At 42.6% G+C, this 25751-nt stretch overlaps 1 protein-coding gene across 3 annotated transcripts in view; it reads left to right on the forward strand.

Moving 5' to 3' along the window:
• Positions 1-589: 589 nt before the first annotated feature.
• The window catches only part of TMEM150B (transmembrane protein 150B), a 128560-nt gene continuing 103398 nt past the window's right edge, over positions 590-25751 (forward strand). The window contains exons 1-2 of one of the 3 annotated variants that reach the window (XM_086930295.1): positions 590-808; positions 1723-1775. In XM_086930295.1, the coding sequence (XP_086786421.1) occupies positions 1754-1775 (22 nt within the window). In that variant the 5' untranslated portion in view covers positions 590-808; positions 1723-1753. Of the gene's footprint in view, positions 809-1722; positions 1776-15346; positions 15902-25751 lie in introns of those variants that run through there. The other 2 variants (XM_086930298.1, XM_086930297.1) reach the window with 2 other exon arrangements.

A 25751-nucleotide genomic window follows, 5' to 3' on the forward strand; every position in this document is an offset into this window, starting at 1 on the left:
TTGTGGTAGCATTGTGAAGAAGCAGAACCGGGAATAAGGATGGGCATAACAGACAGAGCTGCCGACTTTGGAGCCGGGGAACCGGGTTCGAATCTCAGCTCGACATCATGTGATTCTGGGGAAATTACTTAAACTCCCCATGCCTACCAAAAATGTATGTGTGCTTGTGCAATGTAACTGTTGCTCATGTAAAGTGCTCCCCTACCATAGGGTTGAGTTCACCTAAAAACTACAGAAATAGAAAAAAACGGCTATTTCAGCCAGTCACTTAATTTAGGCCAGCTTCCCATATTTGGATTAAAAAAAATCTTCGTAATTTGCATACGCGGTGCCACTAATGCGGACGCCGAGTTTCACTCTTTTGAGCCGTTGATGTCATTTATTTTGACCAGCAAAGTCGCTCATTCGGTGTCACCCACTGGAGCCGGTGACGTAACTCACTGAATAGCGATGACGTAATGTAGGCCGCTGATATCAGATTCCTCTGGATAGATGGCGCTCATTAAGTGGGTCAATGTTCCTGCTGCATAAATCAGCATGCGGAAGGAAAGCACGTAGCGGAGACCTTAAGATTGAGGAAGCAGAGATCACACATGGCGTGGCGTCCAAGGTGACAAGGAAGCCTGGTGTCAAAAAAAACCAAAGCCTCAGGCCGCGCCTGCCGATGGATTGCAGACGTGGGGTGTGTCGGCTCCCTTTCACTCGTTTGCAGGGCGACCCTTGGCTGAGACACACTACATACCGTCGCGCGCTGAGACGAGCTCACGCAGCTGGGGTGTCCGTGGAGGAGAACATGCTTTTTATTTTGGTTATTGCTTATTCATTAGTGCATTTGTGCTTTTCAGTTACGCTATCTCCTTATTCTGTGCGTGTTTGATTAAGGCGTATTTTACCACCCAAAACGGCGGTGAGGGGTCTCGTGCCCCTGCTTGCACCAGGGTCCCTGGCACCGCTTTCATGCCAGTGCACGTCTACATTATGTGGCAGGCGAGGCCCAGGCGCGCGGTTGTGCGTGTGTCACCAGGGCTCTGCGTTCTAGTTTCACACTCGCAATGCCAATGTGTGATATCTTCTGCTGCCTTCGTTTCCCTTTCTGCCACTTTTAGAGCGCCCATGAACGGGCTGCCTTCATTAACAAGCATTGTTAACGCCAGTAGGTCTGACTTGAAAGGAGTGTTGTATGTTGATGTCTTTGGTGCATTACAAGCAGAAAACATATGAATTGATATGTGATTGTGTGGAAGCAAAGAACTGCAGAATAATAGGTTAAAAGGTCAGATAGATGGCGGCTGCATTGCCACGCCACACCTAAAAATCCGTGCAGGTTACTGACTGCCCTCCTCCCATCTGTGCTGCTGCCAGAATAAAACAGCATAGATTATCTACTTATCTACAACTCTTTAAAGAGTGATTTTTAAAGCACTTACGATTTCTCACCGTGTGCTCCTTGACTCGGGTCCTAAGTGCTTGAACTTAAGGTTCGTAAATGCTGCCCTGAGCCTCTCGCGCTCCTTCAACGATAGGCACCTCCCTCTCCAGTTAAGAAACATTACGAATGAGACTGCCCTCAGGATATTGTTAAAAGCACACATATTTAGCGACTAATGCTCTGTACACCTGCCTTGCCGTGTTTAGTGCCAGAACACCCTTGAGTAGCTGTGCGCTTTGAAAGTGCCCTCATTCATTCATTCATAATAATACCCGTGTTTTTTTTTGTTTCAGTGACTAAATCACTTGTTCAGCAAGTCATCCCATGGTGCTGTTTCTGAGAGAAGGTGAGTCTTCGTTCGAGAACAGATGTTTTAATGTTTTTAGTGAATTGTTTGGTCGTGGTCGACAATGAGCTTTTATGCACTTTAGTGGACCCGAAGTAAAATTCCCTGGACAGGAAAGTATCTGTTTTCCTGTGAGCTGCAGCGTATGGTGGGAGATCCAGAGTTGATTTTAACTGTAAGGTAGTGGTGCTGCATGTTGCTATTGGGGTATTTTGAGGCCTTCTGTATTCATTTGGTGCATGTCTGTACTACAGGTGAAGATCATTGACCACAGACGTTGTAACCACACTGAGGCTCATCAGTGAAGTGCATCTTCAGTCATCTGGCAAACCTATTGCACGTATGGCGTCTCAAATAAAAAAAACAAGCACTGTTAAAGTACTGGTACTGGTTGCCAGCCTTTTTGCTTTGTTAATGTTTGTTTTGTTTAGTCATGGTTTTTGTAAATCTTCATTTTTGGGAAGCTCCCAGGGCCTAACCAATATAATAAATAAATATTGTCTAAAGGCGAAAATACATTAAGGCCCCACCTAGCTGATTTTGCCATATCAGTCCCAGATACTTTGTGGGGATGTGCTGTTTGTGAAAGGCAGAATGTGAAAGGCATTCTGCCTGAAGCCCCATTGCTCCATGCTGTAGTGGGCGAAAGAAAACTATGAATGACACAACCGTAGATCGTAGTTGTGCACGTTATAAGTCTCTTATAACATAACATAACATAACAAGAGGGCTGGTGAAAGTCCATATGAGTATGTTGTATATACAACTTTAGAAGAAGAATGTCTTTCAAGTTCCATTTAAACCAGTTGTAACAGGGCATCCACAATCTTGGTGAAACTTCCTTAGAGGGAGTTGATAAGTGTGATTTTCTTCACAATCATTTTTAGAAAGGCGTTACCCAGCCTGAAAAACGTCATCATGTTTGGTAAAGTGTGTATGATTCTTAACCCCTTCGGGGCTGATGACGAGCTGGGCTCGTCATCGCGTAGCCTCCTCGCACGCTGATGCCGAGCCCAGCTCATCACGCAAAGTGCGATTTTCGAATTCTCAGCGCGCGAGCGGAATTCCGCTAGTGCGCATGAGGTTAATAGCATATCGCCACATGAGCAAATGTGTGATATATAATTTGATTGTCTACATTATATACACATTGGTTCTGAATGGTTGTGAAAAGGTATGTGCCACCAAGGAATTGACATAAAAAGTAGTATGAGTGTTAACATCAGAGGTTTCAAAGGGCTAGAGACATTTAGTGCAGTTAGTTTCCACCCACAAATTAGTGACGTTTTTGGTATTCAAATGTTCCACAGTTATCTGGGTACCAAGGTTATAGTTACTCACATGCAGATAGCCATGCAAAATACTGATCCATCACAAAAAGGTCTGAGAGGAATTTGTGGCCACTTTTTGTGAATGGAATAACAGTATGTGAATCCCTAAAATAAATCATGAGATATGCATGAAATTCAAGGCGATATGCACACACAATGCAATGTCTGCATTATACACACAATTCATTCTTGAATACTAAAAAAGTCATATAGTAATACAGGTGTTAACATATTCATGGAATAGCTTATACATAAAATGCTGCATCTTTTGATACTAAATGGGGACGTTTGCAAAGTGTTTTCTGAGCAACTTTGCGCTACCAGTAGTTGGGTGATATTTGTGGCATTTACCACTGATGTCCTTCGGCATGGGTACTTTTGACCCAAGTTGCCCTTCCAGACTACTCCTTTTGTACATTTGGCTATTCAAACATAATTAAGTCAAGTAGGTAAGGCTTATTCCTGGAGGCGCTAGTAGGTATAGATATCAGTGCAGTATAAGGAAATACCTGCCTACAATAAACGTAATGTCCAGTCAGGGCTATATCATTTAAAAAGAACACACCTTTGACTGCCACAGTAAACGCAAGGTAGTTAAAATAACGAACCGCAAAACAAAATAAAGAAAGTTTCAGCCCCTTATGGGACAGAGATATGACAACACACGTATTTGAATTGCTTACGCTACAATGCAGAATAATCATGGTTGTCATTTAGGGATCGCCAAGGGTCACAGTTGCGACCCCTGGCTTTAGTGCTGCTGCCCCTAACACTGTCCTTGCGACTCCTTGCATCAGAGAGTCTCAAAGGCAGTGCAATGGTGAGAAATTGTAGCTTTTTATTTTCCTTTGAGTCTGGGGCAGGTTCCTCTTTTGGAAAGCAATTGGGCTTGATGGAAACTATAGACAGTTTCAAATGCAAAAGTTAAAGTGTTGCCATTTGAACAGACCTGCAGAGGTGATTCCTGGCAACAAGCTAACAGGCCTCCATGATCCCAACCACCATCAAGCATGAGGCTAGGAACTACTCTGCAGGCTCAACCAAGCAGTATTTTTTGTAAAGCACGACTACTCACCTGTTAGGGTCTCAAGGTGCTGAGTGTGTGTGTGGGGGGCGGGGGGGAGGCAGGAGAGAGTTCTGCAGTTCAGTCAAGAGTCGGGTCTTGACATCCTTCCTGAATAGAGACAGAGACTGTGATTGCCTGAGATGTGGAAGCAGGGAGTTCCAGGCACACGTTATTGGTGCCACACAGCACACAAAAATGATCAGTTCTGGAATCCATGTGTGTGCATTGGAAAGATGGCAGGTCTAGGCCCTTCTGCTGCTTCTGCATAATATTTAAAGAGGAGGTGCACGAGGCCCAAACTCCAGAGGCACAGCTGAATTTGTTGATGGTCGCGAGGTCACACTCAATGACCCGCCCCCATTGCACTCAGGATCACAGTACCCATACTGTTGTTTGAAGTACTTCGGCCACTGGTCAAAACTCTACTGCATTTTATGATAGCTTCTTTGGTAAGGCTCCTTGGAGAGAGATCTACATATATACCCAGAGAATTTGATTGTTTAGTGCTGATAAGACAACTGAGGAGGTTAATGCATTTACTCGAGAGCTCTCTTAGATTTCTAATCACAGATTTAATTCATAAAATAGCTCATCTGGTTAAAATGACAGCTAAAGAGCAGAGCATATAACGTGTAGATCACAGATTTCTCTTTTATGCAAGATAGCTCAGTGAGATACTGATGTGACAGAGAGCCTTCTCTAACCTGCAGGACGCTATTTACAATCCTTTTAAAATGAGCCATTGAGTTATGCACCCAGATCAAACGGCTGCATGTCACCTATAAGTCATATGTTAGAAAACGTACTCGTTTTAACTCCCTCTTTCTTTATTCTAAGGTTGATAAACAGGCTCTCTTCGGTAATCCTAAGCACTTACTACTAAACGCTATGGGAATGCTTCGTATTTGTGGACCTGTAATTAAAATAGCTGACATTTCTTTAGAGCACAATGAGCCGAATATACGTATAATCTGACAAACATACACAGCTTAAGAATGTCTAAATCTCAATCTCTTCACAGCCGGTGAAGTAACAGGCCGCGTGCCTGTGTTTACTCTCACAGGCATCTGCCTGAGTCTGATGGAAAGGCAGTATGGGCCCAGTACCCAACTGTACTCTGGGCGACCTCACACTTTATGTAGCCAGTACGAGATTAGCTGCTGCCAGAGCCCGAACCTTACTGTTTCTCATTGTATTCTAGCCCTGACAACTCATACTATGTCACCAGGGCTCGAGTCGGAGGTACACACGGGCGGACGGCGTCCACCCACTCTTTTCACAGGGTGGACACCATCTCCCCTGCCAAGAAGTTGAGCCCACTCTAAAATATGCTGAACTCGTCCTGTGTAAGTTTGAGACACCGGGATACATTCAGCAGCGCATGCTCGTTATCTGCTTTCCTTCCGAGCAGCAACGTCAAGGGGGTGGGGAGTTTGTCATTTGAGACTCCAGCTGGGCCATAACAAAGGCCGAACTTAACCCCTTCCGTGCGGCCGACGCAAGCACTACCTCCCTGGTGCTGCGCACGACCAACGGTCAACGCAGCCCCACCCACTCCATCGAACCCCCGCACCGCTGCGAAATTTCCGCTGTGGTAAACGGGTTAAGGGCACATTTGGCCTTCTTTGTTCGAGTATCCAGGCTGGGGGCTGCCTGGAGCCTCACACCTAGATGTAGGTTCAGAGGAAGGGAAACAAAAGCAACAGCTTGTTAACACTTCAAAAGATCATAAGAGAGGCACAATTTTCTCTTTGTTGGGACTCCAATACATAATAGATAATCATGCACTGTTAGAATGTCAGATGCGTTAGTCTGTCGCAGTGCAAAATACATTTTTTTAAATACCAGTATTTTTTATTTGTTTTACAGCGCTATTCATCCCACTGTAGGGTGCCAGATCACTTTACAGCAAACATACATATTATATTGTCAATAAATCACACACGTTTGTAAATCATTGTACATGATGTCTTACATAAGACAGTCAGGTTACTGGGTGTGGGAGTCATATATCATCCTTCATAGCTCACTCTGCTATACTAGAAGGATTACAATGCAACTGCATGTAACAAAAGGTTCTCTGTGTTCAAAGCAGTAACCTACTTACCTATTTACATTCAATAAAATCTGCCATCTGCATGTTACATGATGTGCTTTGCAGGAGGCCCATTAACCTCGTATGCTACTTTAAGTCAAAACTAGGACTAGACAAAAAAGATCTTTCCATCAAATGTGTTAACCACCAGGCAGCTAAAGCAATCAAATCTACATGGAAATGTGCTGCACATGGAATATTACGACTGGTGGGGTAGGGTGGCAGCAGAGTTAGTTTGTCAATCCTTGGGTAAAGAAACCTGTCACTCGCTATGATGTCACTTCCTGTGATGCCACTTCCCGTGATGTCACTTCCTGCAATGCCACGCACCGTGATGTCATTTTCTGTGATACTACCTAACTTGAGAGTCCCCCCACTTCTTTTTTTAGGACTTGTGCACTGTATGTCACCCTTCCCTAACCAAGCTCATTAGAGAAAAGCTGGTAGTCGAGGCGCCCTCTTGTATTAATGTAACAATCATTGTCATCTCATGAGTGACCGCTAGGAGTAAGTCCTAGACGTTCGTGGTTGAATGATTTCCACAGGTTCAGGGGCGACATGATCCTTACTCCTGGGAGCTATCCTCGCTCGGGTCTGGCCGGGGCAGGTGACCTGGCAGCTTACAAGGAAGCCCAGGACATGCTCCATCTCACCTATCCTTCTTCTGTGTACGTTTCATGGATATCTCTCTACTGTACATCAGAAATACCACAGGGTGGCGCCCTAACACTACGGATAAGGTTATGTCTGTAGTGTGTGTCTTCGTACACACATAAGTAATGAAGCAGGCAGCGGGAACGCATTGGTTAGCTTCTATATTAATAAGTACCTGGCATTCAGGAAACAGATCCCCTCCGGCCCTTTGTCACAGCATCAGTGACTCACAGAATGCTGGTCAGTGGCACCAAACCCGGTACACATCCCAATTTCCACATCAAGTGATACAAACCATAACACATACCCCTCCAATAATGAAATAAAAATAAGGCAATATATTTTAAACAATGATCCCTAGTACCAACTATACAAAAAAACAATAATACACAGAAATACACAATTAACTAACCCCACAAAGTAACTTGGTGTCTCTTTGAACTATATGTTTTTCTCTTAGTCATCCTTATGTAAAGCGCTCTGATACCCACTTGGGTCATGTTCGCGCTATACAAAACTTACAAAATAAATAAATAAATAAATCCAGGCAGCTCCCTCTTTCTGTTCTCAAAGTCTGCCACTTCCACTTGTGGTTCTTGCACATCATCGTCTTCTAAAGCACCACTGGTGCACTCCTCTGAATTTACACTAGGCACTCCCAGGGTGTCCTAGATACCGTCCAATGGTGGTGTGGATTGCTCACCTGTAAACTCAATCATATCTCCCGACCAAAGGTAATCCTTCCTTCCACTCGCCTCCTTACCATCACAGTTCTTTCACTGATCATTCAAACCCAAAGCCACCTGCTTCCGGTTCCACACTTTCCCACTCCTGAGTCGGACAGCATTTTGCAAAGTATCCACCACTGGTGCAAATAAATTGACTTTCACCCTTTGACACTTTATAAGGTTTCTTCACCTGTACCAAATCTCCATTTTTTACATGAATTAGTTTGACACTATGCACAGTATTGTTGTAAGATTTACTCTTTACATGTGTCTCTTCTTATTTCTTCTTAATCAGGTCGGGTGGCCATTGTTTCGCTGTACTGTCATGCACCCACGCCAGAGGGAACGCACATCTGGGCATCCTTCCTCTCATGACCAGAAATTGAGACATGCCTGTGGTATCATTTACTGTCACCCTATAAGCCCACGTAGCCTTCCGTAAAGCAATGTGCCAATCGTGCGGCTTCCGAACCGCACTCTGACTAACCCCCTTAATCACACAGGTGAACCTTTCCACAGTACCATTCCCACTGGGATTATAAAGTGATGTAGTCTTGTGCTTTCACCCACCTTTTCAAAATAAGCCTTTGCAGCATTAGAAACAAACTGCACACCATTATTGCTTAACAACACTGCCGAATCCCTTCTGAACAAAAAGCCCTATCCAAAGATCCCAAAACTGTGGCTGTATTGGCTCTCTCCACAATATCCACAACAGGCCATTTAGAAAAGAGATCCATCAGTATGATCACATATTCCTGCAACTCCCCCACAGTGCCCTATAAATTCACAGCTGCACGTTCCCAAGAGTCACTGGGAAGGACATTGTCACTCATTAGTGGTTTTAAAGTTCACAAGGATTTGTCAGCAGAAGAACTTCCGCAGGTCCTGACAAACCTTTCTACTGCCTTATCCACTCTAGGCCACCAAATTAATTCATGTACCACCGATTTGGTCCTCATGATCCCAAAATGTACTTCATGACAGAGACTTAAAATTACCTCACGAATCAGTTCCTTGTCAATGGACAACTCTGAACTAACTCCCCAAAAGGGTTTACACCCATCTGTTAACAATTCTTTTTTTGGCCAGCCTTCAGACATATTTCTCAAAATTAATTGCAAAATAGCATCCTCCTTTTGTTCCTTCTCCCAAGCCTCCTTTTTGACAGAATCATGTACCAACGCAATCTTAAAATCGTTCCAGGGATCATCCTCACAATTTTTCTAAAGGGCAAAGCATCCTTGATAAGCAATCTGCCACCAAGTTGTCTTTGCCAGGATCAGACACAGTGTGATGGATGTAATCTTTCCTCATAGATATTCTTGCAGACCTACCAGACGCGGTAACACTCCCCTCCGTGGTCAGTAATTTAACTAAAGGCTTGTGATCACACTGAAAGGTAACTCATCTACTCCACACAAAGACACAAATGTGCTTCGACACCTAAGCACGTTAGTGGATGTATGACAGTACAGTGAGATCATTTTGATCGCAGTACTTTACATTGCGGTTTTTACAACAAAAGTCGTTACAATGTCTTGCGTTGCAGGGCGCTGGATTGAGGACTAATATGATTTTCTATTCCAACTCCAGCCCACCTTACAGTAGGGAAGGTGTTGGAATAGAAATTCACACTATTCCTTAACCAAGAGCACCATCCAGTGCAAGGCGTACTAATGACTTACGTTGTAATGGCTGCGTGGTAAAGGTCGTGCGGTGTAAATACCGCATTGTAAACGGTTTCCCCATTCTAGTGCCTCCTTCTCAATTATGGGATATTTATCTTCGGCAGGAGACAAGGATCTGGATAAAAAAGGATAATACTTTCATTACCTTTATCATCTCTCTGTGACAGTACTGCTCCTAACCCTTTATTACTTGCATCTGTGGTTAGGAAACAATCCACTTTAGGGTCAAAACTACCTTATGCAGGCATTCTTTCCAAATCATACTTAATTCTACGGAATGCCGCCTCACTTTGCATGTCACACAAGGCCTTCACTTGTGTCTTTTTAGCAGTGGTCTAATATTGTTCACTTTACTTGAAAATTAGGGATACATTCTGCGCAGTATTTGGCTATTCCCAAGTACAACCGTACTTCATCTTTGTTTGCAGGCTGGGGTCCCAGTAATAGCATTGACCAATGGTGGTCTAGGTTTTCTCCCTCCTTCACTGAACACATTCCACAAGTCACTTGTTCAGGTCCTCAGTCATCACTTTACTTTCCAGAATTCCTAACGCCTTCTGTAACCTCTCATCGTGCTTCATTCTGCTCTCCCCAAAAACCAAAAAACGTCCAGAAAGAATATTACTCAATTCTTCCTCCCAAACACTCTGTGAATCAGGCTGGTCCAGGCCAAAAAGCATTCATTTGAATTGAAAACACCCAAAAGGTGTTATGAATGCTGTGAGTTTCCAAGACACTGGTGTAAGGGAGATCTGATGTTAAACAGCTGGAAGGCCTATTGTTGAAAACAACGTCTCCCCCTTCAAGCAGGACAACATTACTGTGATGTTTGGTAAGGGAAAGCGATGAATAACGATATTATTATTAAAAGGTGATAAGTCCACACATGAATGGATTTTACCATTACTACGGCACACTATCACCACTGGAGAGATCCAGTCCGAACTCTCTACAGGTTCAATCTCATCCATTTCCACAAGCTTGTCTATCTCCTTTGATACCTCCTCCCACACCATCATTGGTACCAACCTCAATTTGTGTACCCCGGAGTGGCATCACTTTTGTGTACTATCATGTTCAAAACCTTCCTGCATTCTTAAACATTCTTCGGAATTTTTTTGCTTTGTCATTTCCTACAGAGTTTTCTTCATCTACCATTAACATCTTTTCCATGCTGTTCGCATCTAGAACAATATGTAGTTTACCACGGTCGTGCCACTCCAGGATAGAGGGTCCGTGGTTTGGCACATACAGCTTTCCTCTCGCTTGCTTGCCCTTGAAAACAAAGGCTAACCATCTGAAACCCAACAAATGTATTATTTCACTATTGGAAAACTGTTGATTGATATCTGATTGTGAAAGATGTGTGCCACATCAACAGTGACTCGCAGAATGCTGGCCAGTGAAGCCAAGCCCTGTACACAATCCATGTTCCACAATAAGTAACATAAACCATAACATGGTGTTTGTCTTTATTGATGGTGAAAGTGGGTAAGGTGGACACTCCTCACAAATAAAGTCCCACACCCATATCCCAATGGAGGGCCCTCTGACCAGTTTTACTTGTAGCTGAAGCCATTAGCCTCAATACACTTCACCTCTGATCGCTTGTGCTCACGTTGATTTGACTTCCCCTCGGCGGTTCACCACCTTTACCCTCTACACCAGTGGTTTTCAACCTTTTGACTTCTGTGGATCCCCACTTAATCATTATTGGAATCCAGGGACCCTTCTGAGTCATCGCTGGTAGATGGAGACCCTGATCGTAGCAATTTTGATGATTTGAACCACAAAACAATACAGAAGCTTTCATCCAAGAAGTACACACATGATGAAAAATGTTATTCAATTCACAAATACAAAACTCTAAATTGTAATTTAAATGGAAGGCTGGAGAGTTTCTAAATTCCATTGAGGCCACTTTTCCCCCAAACTGTGTTCTTATTGGTGCACTTGCACTGCTCCCACAAATACATCTGAGGATAATAACTTTATAGTTAGCCTCCAATTTCAAATTCCTTCACATTTACAGAATATTTCAAAATATTCATATTTGCAGTTAATATTAATCTGGTAGTATCATATAATTTGCTAAATTGTCACTGACCCAAGTAGGTGTCACGGACCCTAGGGGTCCCTTGACCACAGATTAAGAACCAGTACTCTACACTGCAGACCATCAGGCTCCTAAGGCTTAATATGCAGCCTCAACCCCACACTCAAAATCAGCATCAGCTGTGTCAAACGGAAACTGCAATGCTGCATATATATACAGCAGTAGGCAATATAAGCAGACTACATCGGTTATATTTATGATGTATGATATGATTTGTTGCTTATTGCACTGGTTTTGTTGTTATGTTGTTATTCTGTTTACACAAACACCCTTAACGGATTTATCCGGACATTGTATAAATTCAGGTGTTTTTTGGAAAATATATATACTTGATTAATGGGTCTGTTTCGGGATTTATCCCATCATTGGCAAACTTACATTTACGATGACAATGACTTTAATGGTTTTTGTTTATTCAAAGTCATTACAAATGACACGGAGTATTTTTACCATGTCTATTGCACTGTAGCACTTTACTCTGTTCTGGTTGGTTACCATTGAATGCCTTAGCACTTTATATTCGGCCATTCCCTTGTATAACACCATGTGATCAAGGCCTGTGAGAGGCCGAAACGTTATGCTGCTTTGTTGCTGAATAAATGAACAACTCACGGAATATCTGGGTCTGCTGTTTTCTTGCGGTAGCGCGGCTATATACTGCTCCGAGTGCCTTGCTGAAAACCCGTGGTGGATATATATATATATATATATATATATATATATATATATATATATATATATATATACATATATATATATATATTGCAGCACATTCAACTGTAGAGTTGAAGAAATGGCAAGCACGCTGGAATCCGATTTCAGTAATTTTAATGCAAACCCCCCTTCACCCCTGACAGACACGTTTCGCTATTCCAGCTTCGTTAGTGTCAGTTTGTTTGTGTAAAAGGCGCCATTTTAAACTTATTGCCCATGGTTGAAATCATTGGCATAGATGATGTTACAATTTGCCAAAGTGGCGGCCATCTTTGAGTGTATATCGTTCCTCTATTTACAATGTGAAAAATGGCGCAAGAAATAAAGTGCATAGTGCTCATTTAAAAACATTGCGACAACAAACATTTCTTAATTCATGTACATGCATTACATTTTGATACCTTACGAGATATAAGATGGCAAACATGTGGTTCTGATATAACACTGTATTTTCTCAGTCTATTTTCTTCTAGGGGTTTATCCCCCAATGAAACATCTTGTAAAAACCTAAGATCTCCATGTTTACGCCTATTTATCTCTGTTGTTTTGTAGCCATGTATGGGCAAGAATATCTTATTTTGTTAGTCAATCAATAGTGGTCTCGGATAAGGAACATAAGTGAGTTGGCAGGGAGTTAATTCTATTTTTCAGTTGTAGTTTGGACATTACAGTTAGTAATGCACATGATCCCATGTGTATAATTAGAGGTGGACCCACAATTCCTCATCATTATTAAGGCTCCATGGTGTCATGGTCTTGAGGTCAATTATATACCTTGATTCCAAGATCCTGAGTGCCTTCTCTCTGTCCCCCTTACGTTCTAGACGGTTCACTTGGTCAATACAATAGAAGCTTAAAAGGTCTCTATCACTGTGGTGGCATTCAGGGAAATGCCGAGCAACCGGATATGATTTATCTTTATTAGCGATTGCTCGCACATGTTCGAGTATCATAAGCTTCGTGGGGTTAATAGTGCTCCCTATGTATCTTCTTTTACACGGGCACTCTAGACAGTAGATGGTAAAATTAGAATTGCAATTTAAAAGTTTCTTTATTTTTCTGTTGGGTCTTTCCTCACCTGTTCTGCCCGGATATTCTAAGATTTTTCTACTCCCTTTGCAGGCTTTACAGTGCAAACAGGGGAAAAACCCTTTTAGGTTGGTACGATTAATGGGCCGTGGCTCTGAGGAAAAATGGTTGCGCACAAGGTGATCTGAAAAAAAAAATATATATATATATATATGTGTGTGTGTGTGTATTGATATCTATATCTAAATAAACATATATACATAAATATATATATATTTCAAAACAAAAGTCCTTCCCCTCCGAAAAGACATAAGCCCACACAGGTAAGCTGGGTTTCCTGTTTTTATTTCATTTCAGCAAGGTGAACAGCATGATGCATTTTGGCACAATTGCCTTCTTCAGATGTCTCTTGTCACCTCGGAATTCACTGTCCAGTTTTAAAATGTAGAGCGCCTCACTGGGATTGGTGGAGACACTCCAGCATGCTTCAGAGGGCGGGTAATCCAAACTCAATGTCCTGAGTCCTTTTGCTGCAGAGACACATGCGTATGTACCTGCCCCAGTGGGCAGGGTCTGCAGCTCTACCTCTGAAACCTTGGTTTTATTGTGGAGAGAAAAGCTGGATTCGAAGACCTTCATCCAGCCGAAAATGCCCACAGCGTGCCGGAACACCTACCCTTTCAGTGAGTATGGGTGTTGTCATGCAGTTATGACCCAGCAATTTCCGGCCGGGTCATGGCTGAATGACAGATATATATATATTACCTACTGGCAGATCGCCATTACAGTAAGGACCTTGTTTCTATTCAAAAAGCATTTTTTCTTTTGCCAATATGTTTGGTGCCATTTGACGAATCTTTGCAAAATTTTCATACCTAATGGTCCACTTACTTTAGCTGCTGTGTTGAAAATGTCAGGGTAATTCGTCAAGCACTGTTGACGCAGCTACAGACCGAACTGCTGAACAGAATTACACCAAATTTGGCAGAAAGGTAGCTCTTGGCCCAGAGCACACTTTTTTTGTTAAATGGTGTAAATCCATTCAGTAGTTCCTGAACTATTTAAAGATTTCTCAGATATACAAATATGGCCACTGAGGATCTGCGAACCCTCCTAATCTTGAGCCTGCAATCTGATTGGCACACAACACCTCACACTAGGAAGTGTTGGCAGCCATCTTGTAACTTGGTTGAACAGAGTCACAAGAAAAAAGGTTAAAAAACATTAAAAATCAAGAAAAGGGGTCTGAGTAGAAACACCCAGACCCCCTAGGTCGCGGTAAATTCACGAATCCCGCGAAAATTGTGTTTAAGAAACAAAGAGCTGGCTTCTGTGCTTTATTTTATTCAAGCTTCGGGTGGGCCACGTCCCAGGGGCAATTTAAAAATGAGATGCGGATGCCCACACGGCAGCACCGCAGCCCTGGGACCACCAGCTCACCGGGGCTAATCATCTTAAATGCAGGTGGGCCACCCTACCAGCCTCCCCCCCCCCCCCCACCCCACCCCCCCCACCCCGCTCCCCCAAAGACCGCAGGTCTACATTTAGAAAGATGCATCAGGGTGCTCCAGCCACTCCACACAGCCCCGGGGACCACCACCTCCCCAGGACTAAAACGCTGTTGGAGCCGTAAATTGCTTTACGGGGCGCAATATATAGTTAGCTTAGCTAACTATAATGGCTGAATTTCTCTGGTTTTGTATGAGTGAAATGTCAGTCTAACTATAACGTCCCTGTAACCTTTGATTTTCCGTGAATTTCAAAGGTTTTTAAATGCTAATTCCTAACTATAACGTCCCTGAAACCTGTGGACTGAAAGACGGCCACGGATAGACCGCTGGTCCAATCAAAACAGGTACATGGATTGATGGGGATGGATAAACATGGGCGGAGAAGGAGGTGAGTGACCAATGGAAGGGCAGCTACGTTGATGGATAAACAGACAGACAGATGGATGGCCAGAAGGGTTAGCGAGAGAGAGGCAGAGGCTAATACAAAGTACAGTGTGCACAAACTGATAATGCATGCTCTCTGGTCTGTGTATGGATTTCAGTATATGATATGGGATATGACTGTATGGTTACGAGATGACTGCCATATGGACAAACAGACCCGGCCCATGTTCTGTGGTGTAAGGATCAGGTATCACTGAGACCTCTGCCATTCACCTGGAGTCTCCAACACCAGTCCAGCGAAAAGAGCAAAGAGAGACACAAGCCGCCAGGAGCAGGATACAGGCCCATATCCGATTTTGACTTTTGCCCGAGGGAATATATAGGACGAAGTTATATTTCCCGGGATTCTGAAAGAAAGGAAAAAAAATTACACCTCAGTGTGAGTATTTAAAAATAGAACTCCCGATAACCAGGCGGCAGATAAGGCCACCGAAGCGCTGCACTTTGGACAAAGCCACGGAGAGCGTCAGGGGAGGCGCTGGGCTCATAAAACCGGGCGCAGCCCAGAGCCGCTCTCTAGCAGGCTGTCTGTGAGTCCGTGCTGCCGAGGGACCCTGAGACCTCTCCTAGGGAGCACAGCTATTTCCAGCCTAAATCTACCAGGATACGCCGGGGCTCGCGGCCCAAGGAGCCCCCCAGCAACGCAAGTGAGTGGTATGACAGACTCGAGTTGTGTGGGGAATGCGGACACGGAGCTAATATCCCAGGAGCTAAACTGCTTTTTGGGACACGTGCTACACTAGGCACGTAAGGCGCTATATGGTACATATAAATGGTATGTGATACAGCTATGAGGTGTACGCGACGATAAAATGCTACCTGGAAAATGTACGTGGTATACAAGACACACGTTGTGTGTGTGGTGCGATAAAATACTATATGGAATCCAGAAGCATTATACACGAGGGGCACAGGTCTCAGGCATACGACATCTATGCACGGGGTATTTAAGTGCTCTACAAAATATGTGCATGGCATATCGAAATCATCATGTGTCATCACAAGTACAAAGGATATGGGGCATGTAACCAGTATACGAGGCGTAGAATTGAGGAACACAAGAGATAGGTGGCTTATCTCAAAAAAAGGGTTATATACAGGGTATGTAAATATTGGTGATTTAACTGGTAGGGACTTGTGTGTGTGTATATAGAGCGCAGCATTTAACATAACGTAAAGGAACATTGTTGTTGTTAAAGTAAACTGAGTTCACGTCAGTAAAGTTCCCTGTGGTCTGTTCTGTGTATAGATAGGTGTGCTGAAGATATTGCAAGCCTTATTCATAGATAGGAGTTGATTTTGTACATGTGAGGGTGGTGTATGTGTATGCTAAATGTATCTGAGTGGTTGTGAGATGTATGTTGGTGTGGTGAGGGATAGTGCTGTTGAGTTGGCAGTGCCTTGCAGTGATATGGCATTGGCAAAGTTTTGCCCACATGAGGGTGGCTGGGGCTCTGTCTTGGGTATTCTTTTATGGAAACGGACATTATAGAAGAGAATGGAAAAGTGTTGTGTAAAGACAATAATTGGGTGTGAGGTGCTGTTGGGTGTGGATTATTGAACATCAGAATTGTGTTGATGTGTGTGTGGTAAGATCTGACTGCTCTGTACCTCTTGGGCGGCTGTGTGGAGTATCTTAGGTTGGGGTGGTGTGTGCATCATAACGATAGCCATCTGTTCACCAAACCTGAACTGCTTAGCATCAATCTCGAGCTAAGTAAGCTCTTGACAGTGAGGCTGCCCCTGGGCTGTCCTTTGAGAGAGAGGCAGGTACTGAGTAGTTCAGGTTTCAGAATTATTTGTGGATAGCTCATAAGGTGGACACACAAACAGTATAAAACACTACTGGCTTCAGAAATAATAGTAACTAGCTCATAATGCGGTCACTGAGTGTGCCTGACAGATTCCAAGGCATTTTAAAGAACTTAAAAGAATGAATTTAAAGGTGAGCTCTCAACAGGGTATAGTTTAACCTAGTGGCGGCTGGCTAATGTGCATTGGGATTCTGCCGCTCCAAGTTTCCGGAGTGAGGAGGGACGTCTAGTACATGTCATGAAGGTTCTTTGATGTCATCCCTCCACTTGTTCAGAACTGTAACTGTGCTTTGATCACATATTCGCCAGTACACTATCTTCACAACAGAACTGCGCATGCGTGGGGACAGGCTTCTCATCACCCCTATCAAGGCCAGTGAATGGGAGGAGGGCTTGCAAGAGTGAGGGGAGTGTTTGTGAGAGTAAGATGAGTGTTTGTGCGATTGAGAAGAGTGTTTGTGAGGGGATTGTGAGTGAGGACTGGGGAGTGAGTGACAGGAGTGCGATCAAGGAATATGATGGGAGTTTGCATGATGTGGAGTAAGCAAGTAATGTTAGGCGAATGAGTGAGGGGTTTGTGAGTGAGAAGAGGGGGAGTGTGAAGAATGTGAGTGTTGGTCAGAGAAGTACCAATGAAACTGCAAAAAAAATGAGTGTACGCGAGAGCAGTGTTAGAGTCTGCTTGGGTGGCGGGTGTGATCCTCAGCATATATGGTGTCTGCTGTCTGTGTGGGTGTTTGTCCAGAGCGAAAAGAGGTTTGAGTTTGATTGGGCTGGGTGAGGGTCGCAGAGCCAATCAACACCATTCTGTGGACTTTTCTGACAACACTAAGCACCGTGTAGCATCATAGTAATCCATCCTCAACATAATGTGGGCATTCTTTGTGACACTCTAGCCACCCTTTGCATAACTGAGGCCGACTCATGACATATTGGGAGCTTATTTGGCAACATTCTCGCTATCCATACCACAGTACTTGCCCATACTGACATGTTTTGTGTAGTACTGACAGTATCCTTGCTATCCTGCCGAAATATGGTCCGGACCACTCTGAGATATTGTGGACATAGGTGACTCCACCCAGGCTGTCAGTGGCACAGTGCTTGTGCGCAATCTCGCCATGTGAAGTGCACATCTACTATTTGTAGGTGATGATACCTGGGCTTGAAAGGCTATAGCAGTACATGTGACTGCTTGCTGAAATTAACATACTGCTGTATTTTGTATTTGCAAAACAATAACACAATCTGGTATTTTGAAACAAAAATAGCTTTATTCATGAAAAGGGCAAGCTTTTGTGTGAGGGAACTGAACTTAATTATGCAAAATGAATATATTATATGTAATGTCTTTATTTCAAAATTGTCAATCTGATACTTCAGACAAAATTATTGCAATTAGGAAATACATGTAAAGGTGGTATTTTCAGGAAAACCTAAAAAAGGATTACATACCCGCCCATCTATTTTGGGTGATACGAAATGTTGTCATTTCTCCGACTGCCCTTACTCCCTAGGGCCGTCGGAGGGGATTACTCATGGCGGCGCCAGAGTAGTCTCTACCGTGATTAACCCAAAGGCCCGCCCGCATGTAAATGAGGCGGGTGGAACCCATATTGGTGTTGAGGGGACTCTGTTACTATTAAATACACTCTCTGCTAATATATAAATCAGACCCTTGGTCTTAATATAGACTGAAAATGTAACCTGAAGAAGCACCATGGACAAAGATGCTATGTATAATGTCAGGAATGTTGGGCCACCTGACAAGCAGCTGTTTAGCTGATTTTTTTTATAGTTACACTGTAAAATTCTCTATGTTGACACTATATTCTCAAAGTTTACCTGGGAGGATAAATTCCCAACAACACCTGGTGATGTTAATGCTGTTAATGTTCACCTGTCATACCATAAAATTACTAGAATAGTTCATTCAGAAACAGCGCGTGAAAATCATTCAGTAAAATGAACCATTTGGCCTTGTTTTCTCAATCAATCAATCAAGTAATTTGTAAAGCGCACTACATACCCGTGAGGGTTTCAAGGCGCTGGGAGGGGGAGGGGGGTGCTGCTATTGGTCGAAGAGCCAGGTCTTGAGTTGTCTCCTGAAGGTCAGCAGGTCTTCGGTTTGTCGTAGGTAGAGGGGGAGGGTGTTCCATGTCCTGGCGGCGCGATGGGAGAAGGATATGCCTCCGGAGGTAGTTCTACGGATGTGCGGGACCGTGGCCAGGGCGTAGTCAGCAGAGCAGAGTTTCCTGTTGGGTACATAGAAGGAGAGCCTATCGTTGAGATAGGCTGGTCCGGTCTTGTGGAGTGCCTTGTGTCCGTGGATCAGGAGCTTGAAGGAGATTCTCCTGTCAACGGGGAGCCAGTGCAGGTTCCTCAGGTGGGGGGTGATGTGGTCGCGGTGTGGGACATCGAGGATCAGGCGTGCAGAGGCGTTCTGGATTCTCTGCAGTCTGTTGATGAGCTTGAACGAGGCTCCGGCATAGAGGGCATTTCCGTAGTCGAGTCTGCTGCTGACTAGGGCCTGCGTGGCTGTTTTCCTTGTGTTAGTCGGGATCCATCTGTAGATCTTGCTGAGCATACGGAGGGTGTTGAAACAGGTGGAGGAGACTGTGTTGACTTTTTTGGTCATGAAATCCTCTGGGTGGAAAACCGTCAAACTACCTTCGAAAGAGTCGGTCTTGCTCGCTTCACTCGCTCAGTCATATTTGACATGGACATGTACGGCTCTCCACTCTCAAAGTTCAACAGCCGACACTGATTTGACCACAGATACCAGGGCCACATCACTCTTGCCAGCACCCTGATGGAATTCACCAGAAAGCTTAAAAGAATATCCTGTTACAGAGTAAAAATTATAGTTAATTATCACTCTACAGCAGAATATAATGCATAAAATATTTACTTGTCAAGTGTGGCTGGCCTATTTATATATTTAGATTTTTTATATAGTGCTTTGTGTGTCTTTCTGGGTACTTCAGAGCCATAGGTGAAATACAGAAAAATGGGAATTGAGTGTCCTGTTACTTAGGAGAGGACTGCGCCTAGTATTTTTCATTTACTGTGCCCAAGATGTGGGTTTTAGTTGATAGCACATTGGAACAGTTCCATCTTCAGCCCTTTCTTTAAAAAGTTGTAGTTTTGGTTCCACATTGAGTTTTTTGCTCGGGGAGCTGCACAATCTGGGTCCCTGGACCTTGATAAATCGTGCCTCCATATTAATTCCAGATGTCCCACTTGTAGCCAATGTATTGTTTGATTGTTCTACTAAATCTGACACCACAACTCATGTGCACTGTCTGGTGCACAGACATAATATCGAGTCCAAAGTATCGTTTGGACATAATATCGAGTTGTAAATATAGACTGGACAAAATATCGACAGGACAGAATATCGACTACCAAAATATCGTTTTTAAGGTAAGTGAAGTAATATCGACTGTATAAAATATAGATAGTTAAAATATCGAAGTATATAATATAGATAGTTAAAATATCGATTTTTTAATAATATTTAATATTTTATAGTGTATTTTTATGTTATAATATGTGTGAAAAGTGTGTTTTTCTGTTATAAATAATTTTATTAAATGATTTTTGTTTTTATAATTATTGCGTAATGTAATTCTGTAGCGGGTTGTGGGTTTATAGGGGAATAGGGTGGGAAGTAATTTAATTATAATTAATTAAATATGTACATTTATTAATTGATAGTAATTTGTAATTAATTGTTAATTAATGTATATGTGTTAATTAATTTAATAGTAATTGGAAAATAATAATTATTAATTGATTAATTGGTAATTATGTAAATTTTACTAATTTAATTCTGTAGCGGGTTGTGGGATTATAGGGGAATAGGGTGGGAAGTAATTTAATAAAAAATAATTAAATATGTAAATATATTTATTGATAGTAATTAGTAATTAATTGTTAATTAATTTATATGTGTTAATTAATTTAATTATAATTGTTAATTCATTTATATTAATTGATTAATTGGTTATTATGTACATTTTACTAATTTAATTTCTGTAGCGGGTTGTGGGTTTATAGGGGCATAGGGTGGAAAGCAAGATATTAATAATTAATTAAATAATAAAATTAAATACACGTTATTTATTTGGAAATAATAGTGAAATAATTTTTAATTATTAAATAATTAATTGTTAATGTTTAATTAATTTGTATTAATAGGTGAATAATTAAAATAATTATTGTTAATTAGTAAATGTAAAATATTATTTATTCTATTACATAACATTTTTATTTACTTTTTATTAATTATTAATAGATATTCATTGTTAGATTTTTGAATAATATATGAAAGATTTACTTTCCCTAATGTTGTATTCTCTGGAGTGGGAATAGTAATTTTTACCCCTACACTGTCCAACGCTTTCCCTACTGTTGCACCCACTGGAGTGGGAATAGTAATTTTAACCCCTACGCTATCCAACGCTTTCCCTACTGTTGCACCCATTGGAGTGGGAATAGTAATTTTAACCCCTATGCTATCCAACACTTTCCCTACTGTTGCACCCACTGGAGTGGGAATAGTAATTTTAACCCCTACGCTATCCAACACTTTCCCTACTGTTGCACTCTTTGGAGTGGGAATAGTAATTGTAACCCTTACGCTATCCAACGCTTTCCCTACTGTTGCACTCTTTGGAGTGGGAATAGTAATTTTAACCCCTACGCTATCCAATGCTTTCCCTACTGTTGCACTCTTTGGAGTGGGAATAGTAATGTTAATCCCTACGCTATCCAACGCTTTCCCTACTGTTGCACCCACTGGAGTGGGAATAGTAATTTTAACCCCTACGCTATCCAATGCTTTCCCTACTGTTGCACTCTTTGGAGTGGGAATAGTAATGTTAATCCCTACGCTATCCAACGCTTTCCCTACTGTTGCACCCACTGGAGTGGGAATAGTAATTTTAACCCCTATGCTATCCAACGCTTACCCTATGCTTGCACTCTTTGGAGTGGGAATAGTAATTTTTACACTATTGTTATTGTACGTTAATAATATTGGCTATTATTTAATTATATTTTGTTACTATATATATATATATATATATATATGTTTTAAGAAATATGGTTAAAAATGTATTTTGTACTTTCATTAATTATTTAATTATTATAAGTTAATTTAAGTATGTATAAGTATATTTTAGTAATTAATTTTTAATATTAATTTAATTTAACATTGTTTTGAGTAAAGTCGATATTTTTTACAACTATATTTTTGTAAACGATATTTTAAACTCAATATTTTTGTACTTACCTGTTTGTACATAGAAAGTCGATATTTTGACAGTCTATATTTTGTCAACGATATTCTTGAAGGTCGGTATTTTGTCATTCGATATTATTTCAGTGATCTGTGATTATTTCAGTGCACTGTCTATGTGATTTTGTAATTGTAACACAATGCTGAAATATTGTACTTGATTGCACTTTGCACATTATTTCATGATCATTTCTTGCACACCTGGTGGAGGCCCTCATCGTTAGAGGTGGTTCTAGTGGCTTTATTCTTTTTCTGTGTTAAATCATGTCCTATTATGAAATTCAACGGGGTGTTAGTGATAAACTCTTTGTATCCTGTACGTTTTAACTGTTTTATTGATTTTATGGTCGTCAGACCGAAATAAAGTACTTATGAATGAATTATGCCTCAAGGCCTTTCAGGTCTAAGGTTTGCCAACCATGAATGCAGACTTCTTTTGGGCACACAATGGTGTACCTTCCCTAGTAAGCCTTTGGCATTATACAAATAACTTTAAACATTGCTTTAGCATCTATTGGGATCTAGGGTATTACTCTCTAGCCAGGCGTTAAGTGGTTGCATCGCCACTGATTCTGGCCACTTGATCCTGTAGCCTTTGAAACCCGTCAGTGAACGTTTCCGGGAGCCTGTTATAATCGAACGTATAACATTGGAGATAGGCCATCACAAGAGCGCAGCTCCATCCTGCGATTGGTTTGGACAAGTGGAACGGTACTCTACAGTTGGGAGACCTGCAGACACACACCTTTGACCACTGCAATGACACTGGGAAGAAAAGAGAATTCAGAGTGAAATGTGTCTTCACAATGTGACGGACAGAGATACTCCTAGACTGGCGGCCACTTGAATAGCAGAGAAATTTATTTTAGTCCTCTCTTAATCCAAATTTCTGTCTTGGCTCCATTCAAGGAAAGGAAACTCTTTTATTCTGAAAAATACATGGTCCAGACAGGTGGAGAAATTGTCTACTTTGTTGGTCTGCTTTCTGGCTGAAACCTATCAGCTACATTTGGAGGTTCATTTAACACTGTAGTAGGAGTTGTACAGCTGAACCATGTAGATGTTAAAGAGCAGGTATGAAAGGGATGGCCCTTGGAAACTACACATGACTCCTGGCAAGGGAACAGTTCTGTTGACCCAATTCAGACACTTTGGCTGCAGTTGCAGAGGCAGAACTTGACCCATTCAAAGACAGAGCCTGTGATTCCAGCCCAAATATTGAGTCTGCCCAGCAGAATGTTCACGACCACGTAAGCTGCTGAGAGGTGGTACACTATGAGGTCTGTGGTCTTCTTTTCAACCCAGACCAACAGCAGCTCTTCTCTTATGTTAGCCAATGCGGTTTCAGTGTCAGTAGCTTGTCCCAGCCTTTGGCTAGTAATGGAGGATCAGATTTTGTTTAATCTATCCTTGAAGATGTCTTCTACTCTCTGTATATACCAGTGGGCAGCACTCCTGCGTCGAGGATAGTAATTGAGCCTTTCAAGCAGGTGCCTATAGTATCACCACAGTGGGCTCTTGCTCTGGGGGAGCCCTGGTCTGCCCTGGCTGGTGTAAAATGGGACAGCAGGGGACCGCTTTTCACAGGTCAGTTGCTGGCTGGCTGCATCAAAGCAATGACTTGCCTCTGAACTCAAACACCTTGCACCTCCCCAGCTCACCTCCGTCAAACTGGTGCCAAGTTGTTTGTTGTGGTGGGGAGGGCGTGTTGCTGTGTAGCGGCAGCAGGTGAAACGAAGATGGTAGGGTAAAGAAGGGGACTAGTGGGGTGTTAAATACAGCGCTTGCAACACATTATGAAAAATAATTAGAACAACTTTAAACTAAATCGCTGGAGCCAGGGTACACTAGGGAGGTTGCAGAAAAATGCTCTGTGAGCCCCCTCTGAAAATTGGCGCACTGGGAGTGGGCCCATCTTGCCCTTTCCGGAAGCTGGCCCTGATTACCACAGCCATTATGATCCCAAGGCACTGAGACAGATTGTTAGAAAAAATTAAGACCTATGTGCAATGAGACCACAAGTGCCCCATTGCTATCTCCCTTCACTTCACAGAGCCCAGAAATTACCAGAATACCTTGTTTCAGTAGTGACCTTGATCAATTACGCATCATTAATTTCTGTCAATTACATAAATAATTTCACTATAGCTGGCACGATCAATGGGATAATTCTCTTCCCTGTCATCTCCTTCCATCTGCAGTTCTTGATTTTAAATCCCAGTAATGGTAGCTCAGACTTTCATCCTCCTAAGGTTGGTAAATTGCAGCCACGGCCCTTGCAGGTAAGAGCAGTGGGGCGGTGGGGGAGGGATTTCGACAGGTGACGATGAGGGAAAATTAATTAATTAATTAATTTTCCCTCGTGGTCGTCTGTCGAATCCCCCCCAACCAGGTCTCACCGCTCTAACGTGCACGTGCCGCAGCTGGTAAAGCGATTACCATTAAATTGTGCAATAGTCAATTGCACTCGTCAGTGGCGTCAATAGAAATGTACGTGCATCACGAAGCACCCTGATTTATTATTATTAAGAAGGTGTACATATTAAACTCAGCATAAGAAAGCTGTAGGGAAAGCGCCTCTCAACGGTATGATATGATATTAAAATGTCACCTCTCCACGGAGAGCATGTAGAGAACCTTACCTCTGTGTTTCTTTTAATTACTCTTTGTGATTGACAGGCAAACCAAAGATAACTTTACAGTCTTTAATAAATAAGAAACTATGCAATTCTGTATTTATATATTTCATTACTTTGCTCTTACTGTAGAGAAAAAGAAATACATATTTCTTAAAAGCCTCAACTCCCTCAGTTGCACTGCTCAGTTTAATCCTATACCTCTCTCCAAAATATCCTCTACCTCCTCTCTCTGACTCATCCCAACCTCATTCTACTACTATGATCTCCCTAAGATCCTTTCTTGACTCTTCCCTCCTCTCACCCTCCTCGACACGACCTAAACCTCACAGTAGTGATTTACTACTATGATCTTCAAAAGAAGACATCCTAGAGTCTTCCCTTCTGTGTCCCTCCTTTAACCCCTTCGCTGCGGCGGCAATTTCGCCGCAGTGCTAGGGGGTTGGGGGGCCGTGTGGCGCTCCCATGCTCGTGACGGAACAGTTCCGTCACGAGCCTCGGGTGTGCTGTGCTTATGACGGAGCGGTTCCATCACGGCCCCGCCCGCTCAATAGAACGTCCAGCGCAGGCGCGCCGAGCGGGCCGTGACGGAACCGCTCCGTCATCAGTACAGCGCGTCCGTGGCTGGTGACAGAGCGGTTCCGTCAACAGCATGGGAAAAAAAAGAAGGGGGGGTTAATTAATGCACACGTTAGTTTACACGGCTGAAACACACCTGGAAACAAGTGAGGCCAATTCTATTCGGGCCCCTGCCCCCTCTCAATATGTGCACACGTTAATGGCCCGGCCAGCTACACAAAGGGAGTGATACTTCTGCCTGTTGCTAAACAGGAGGCAATGAG

Source organism: Lissotriton vulgaris, chromosome 7 (assembly GCF_964263255.1).
Source record: "Lissotriton vulgaris chromosome 7, aLisVul1.2, whole genome shotgun sequence".
Classification (NCBI taxonomy): Eukaryota; Metazoa; Chordata; class Amphibia; order Caudata; family Salamandridae; genus Lissotriton; species Lissotriton vulgaris.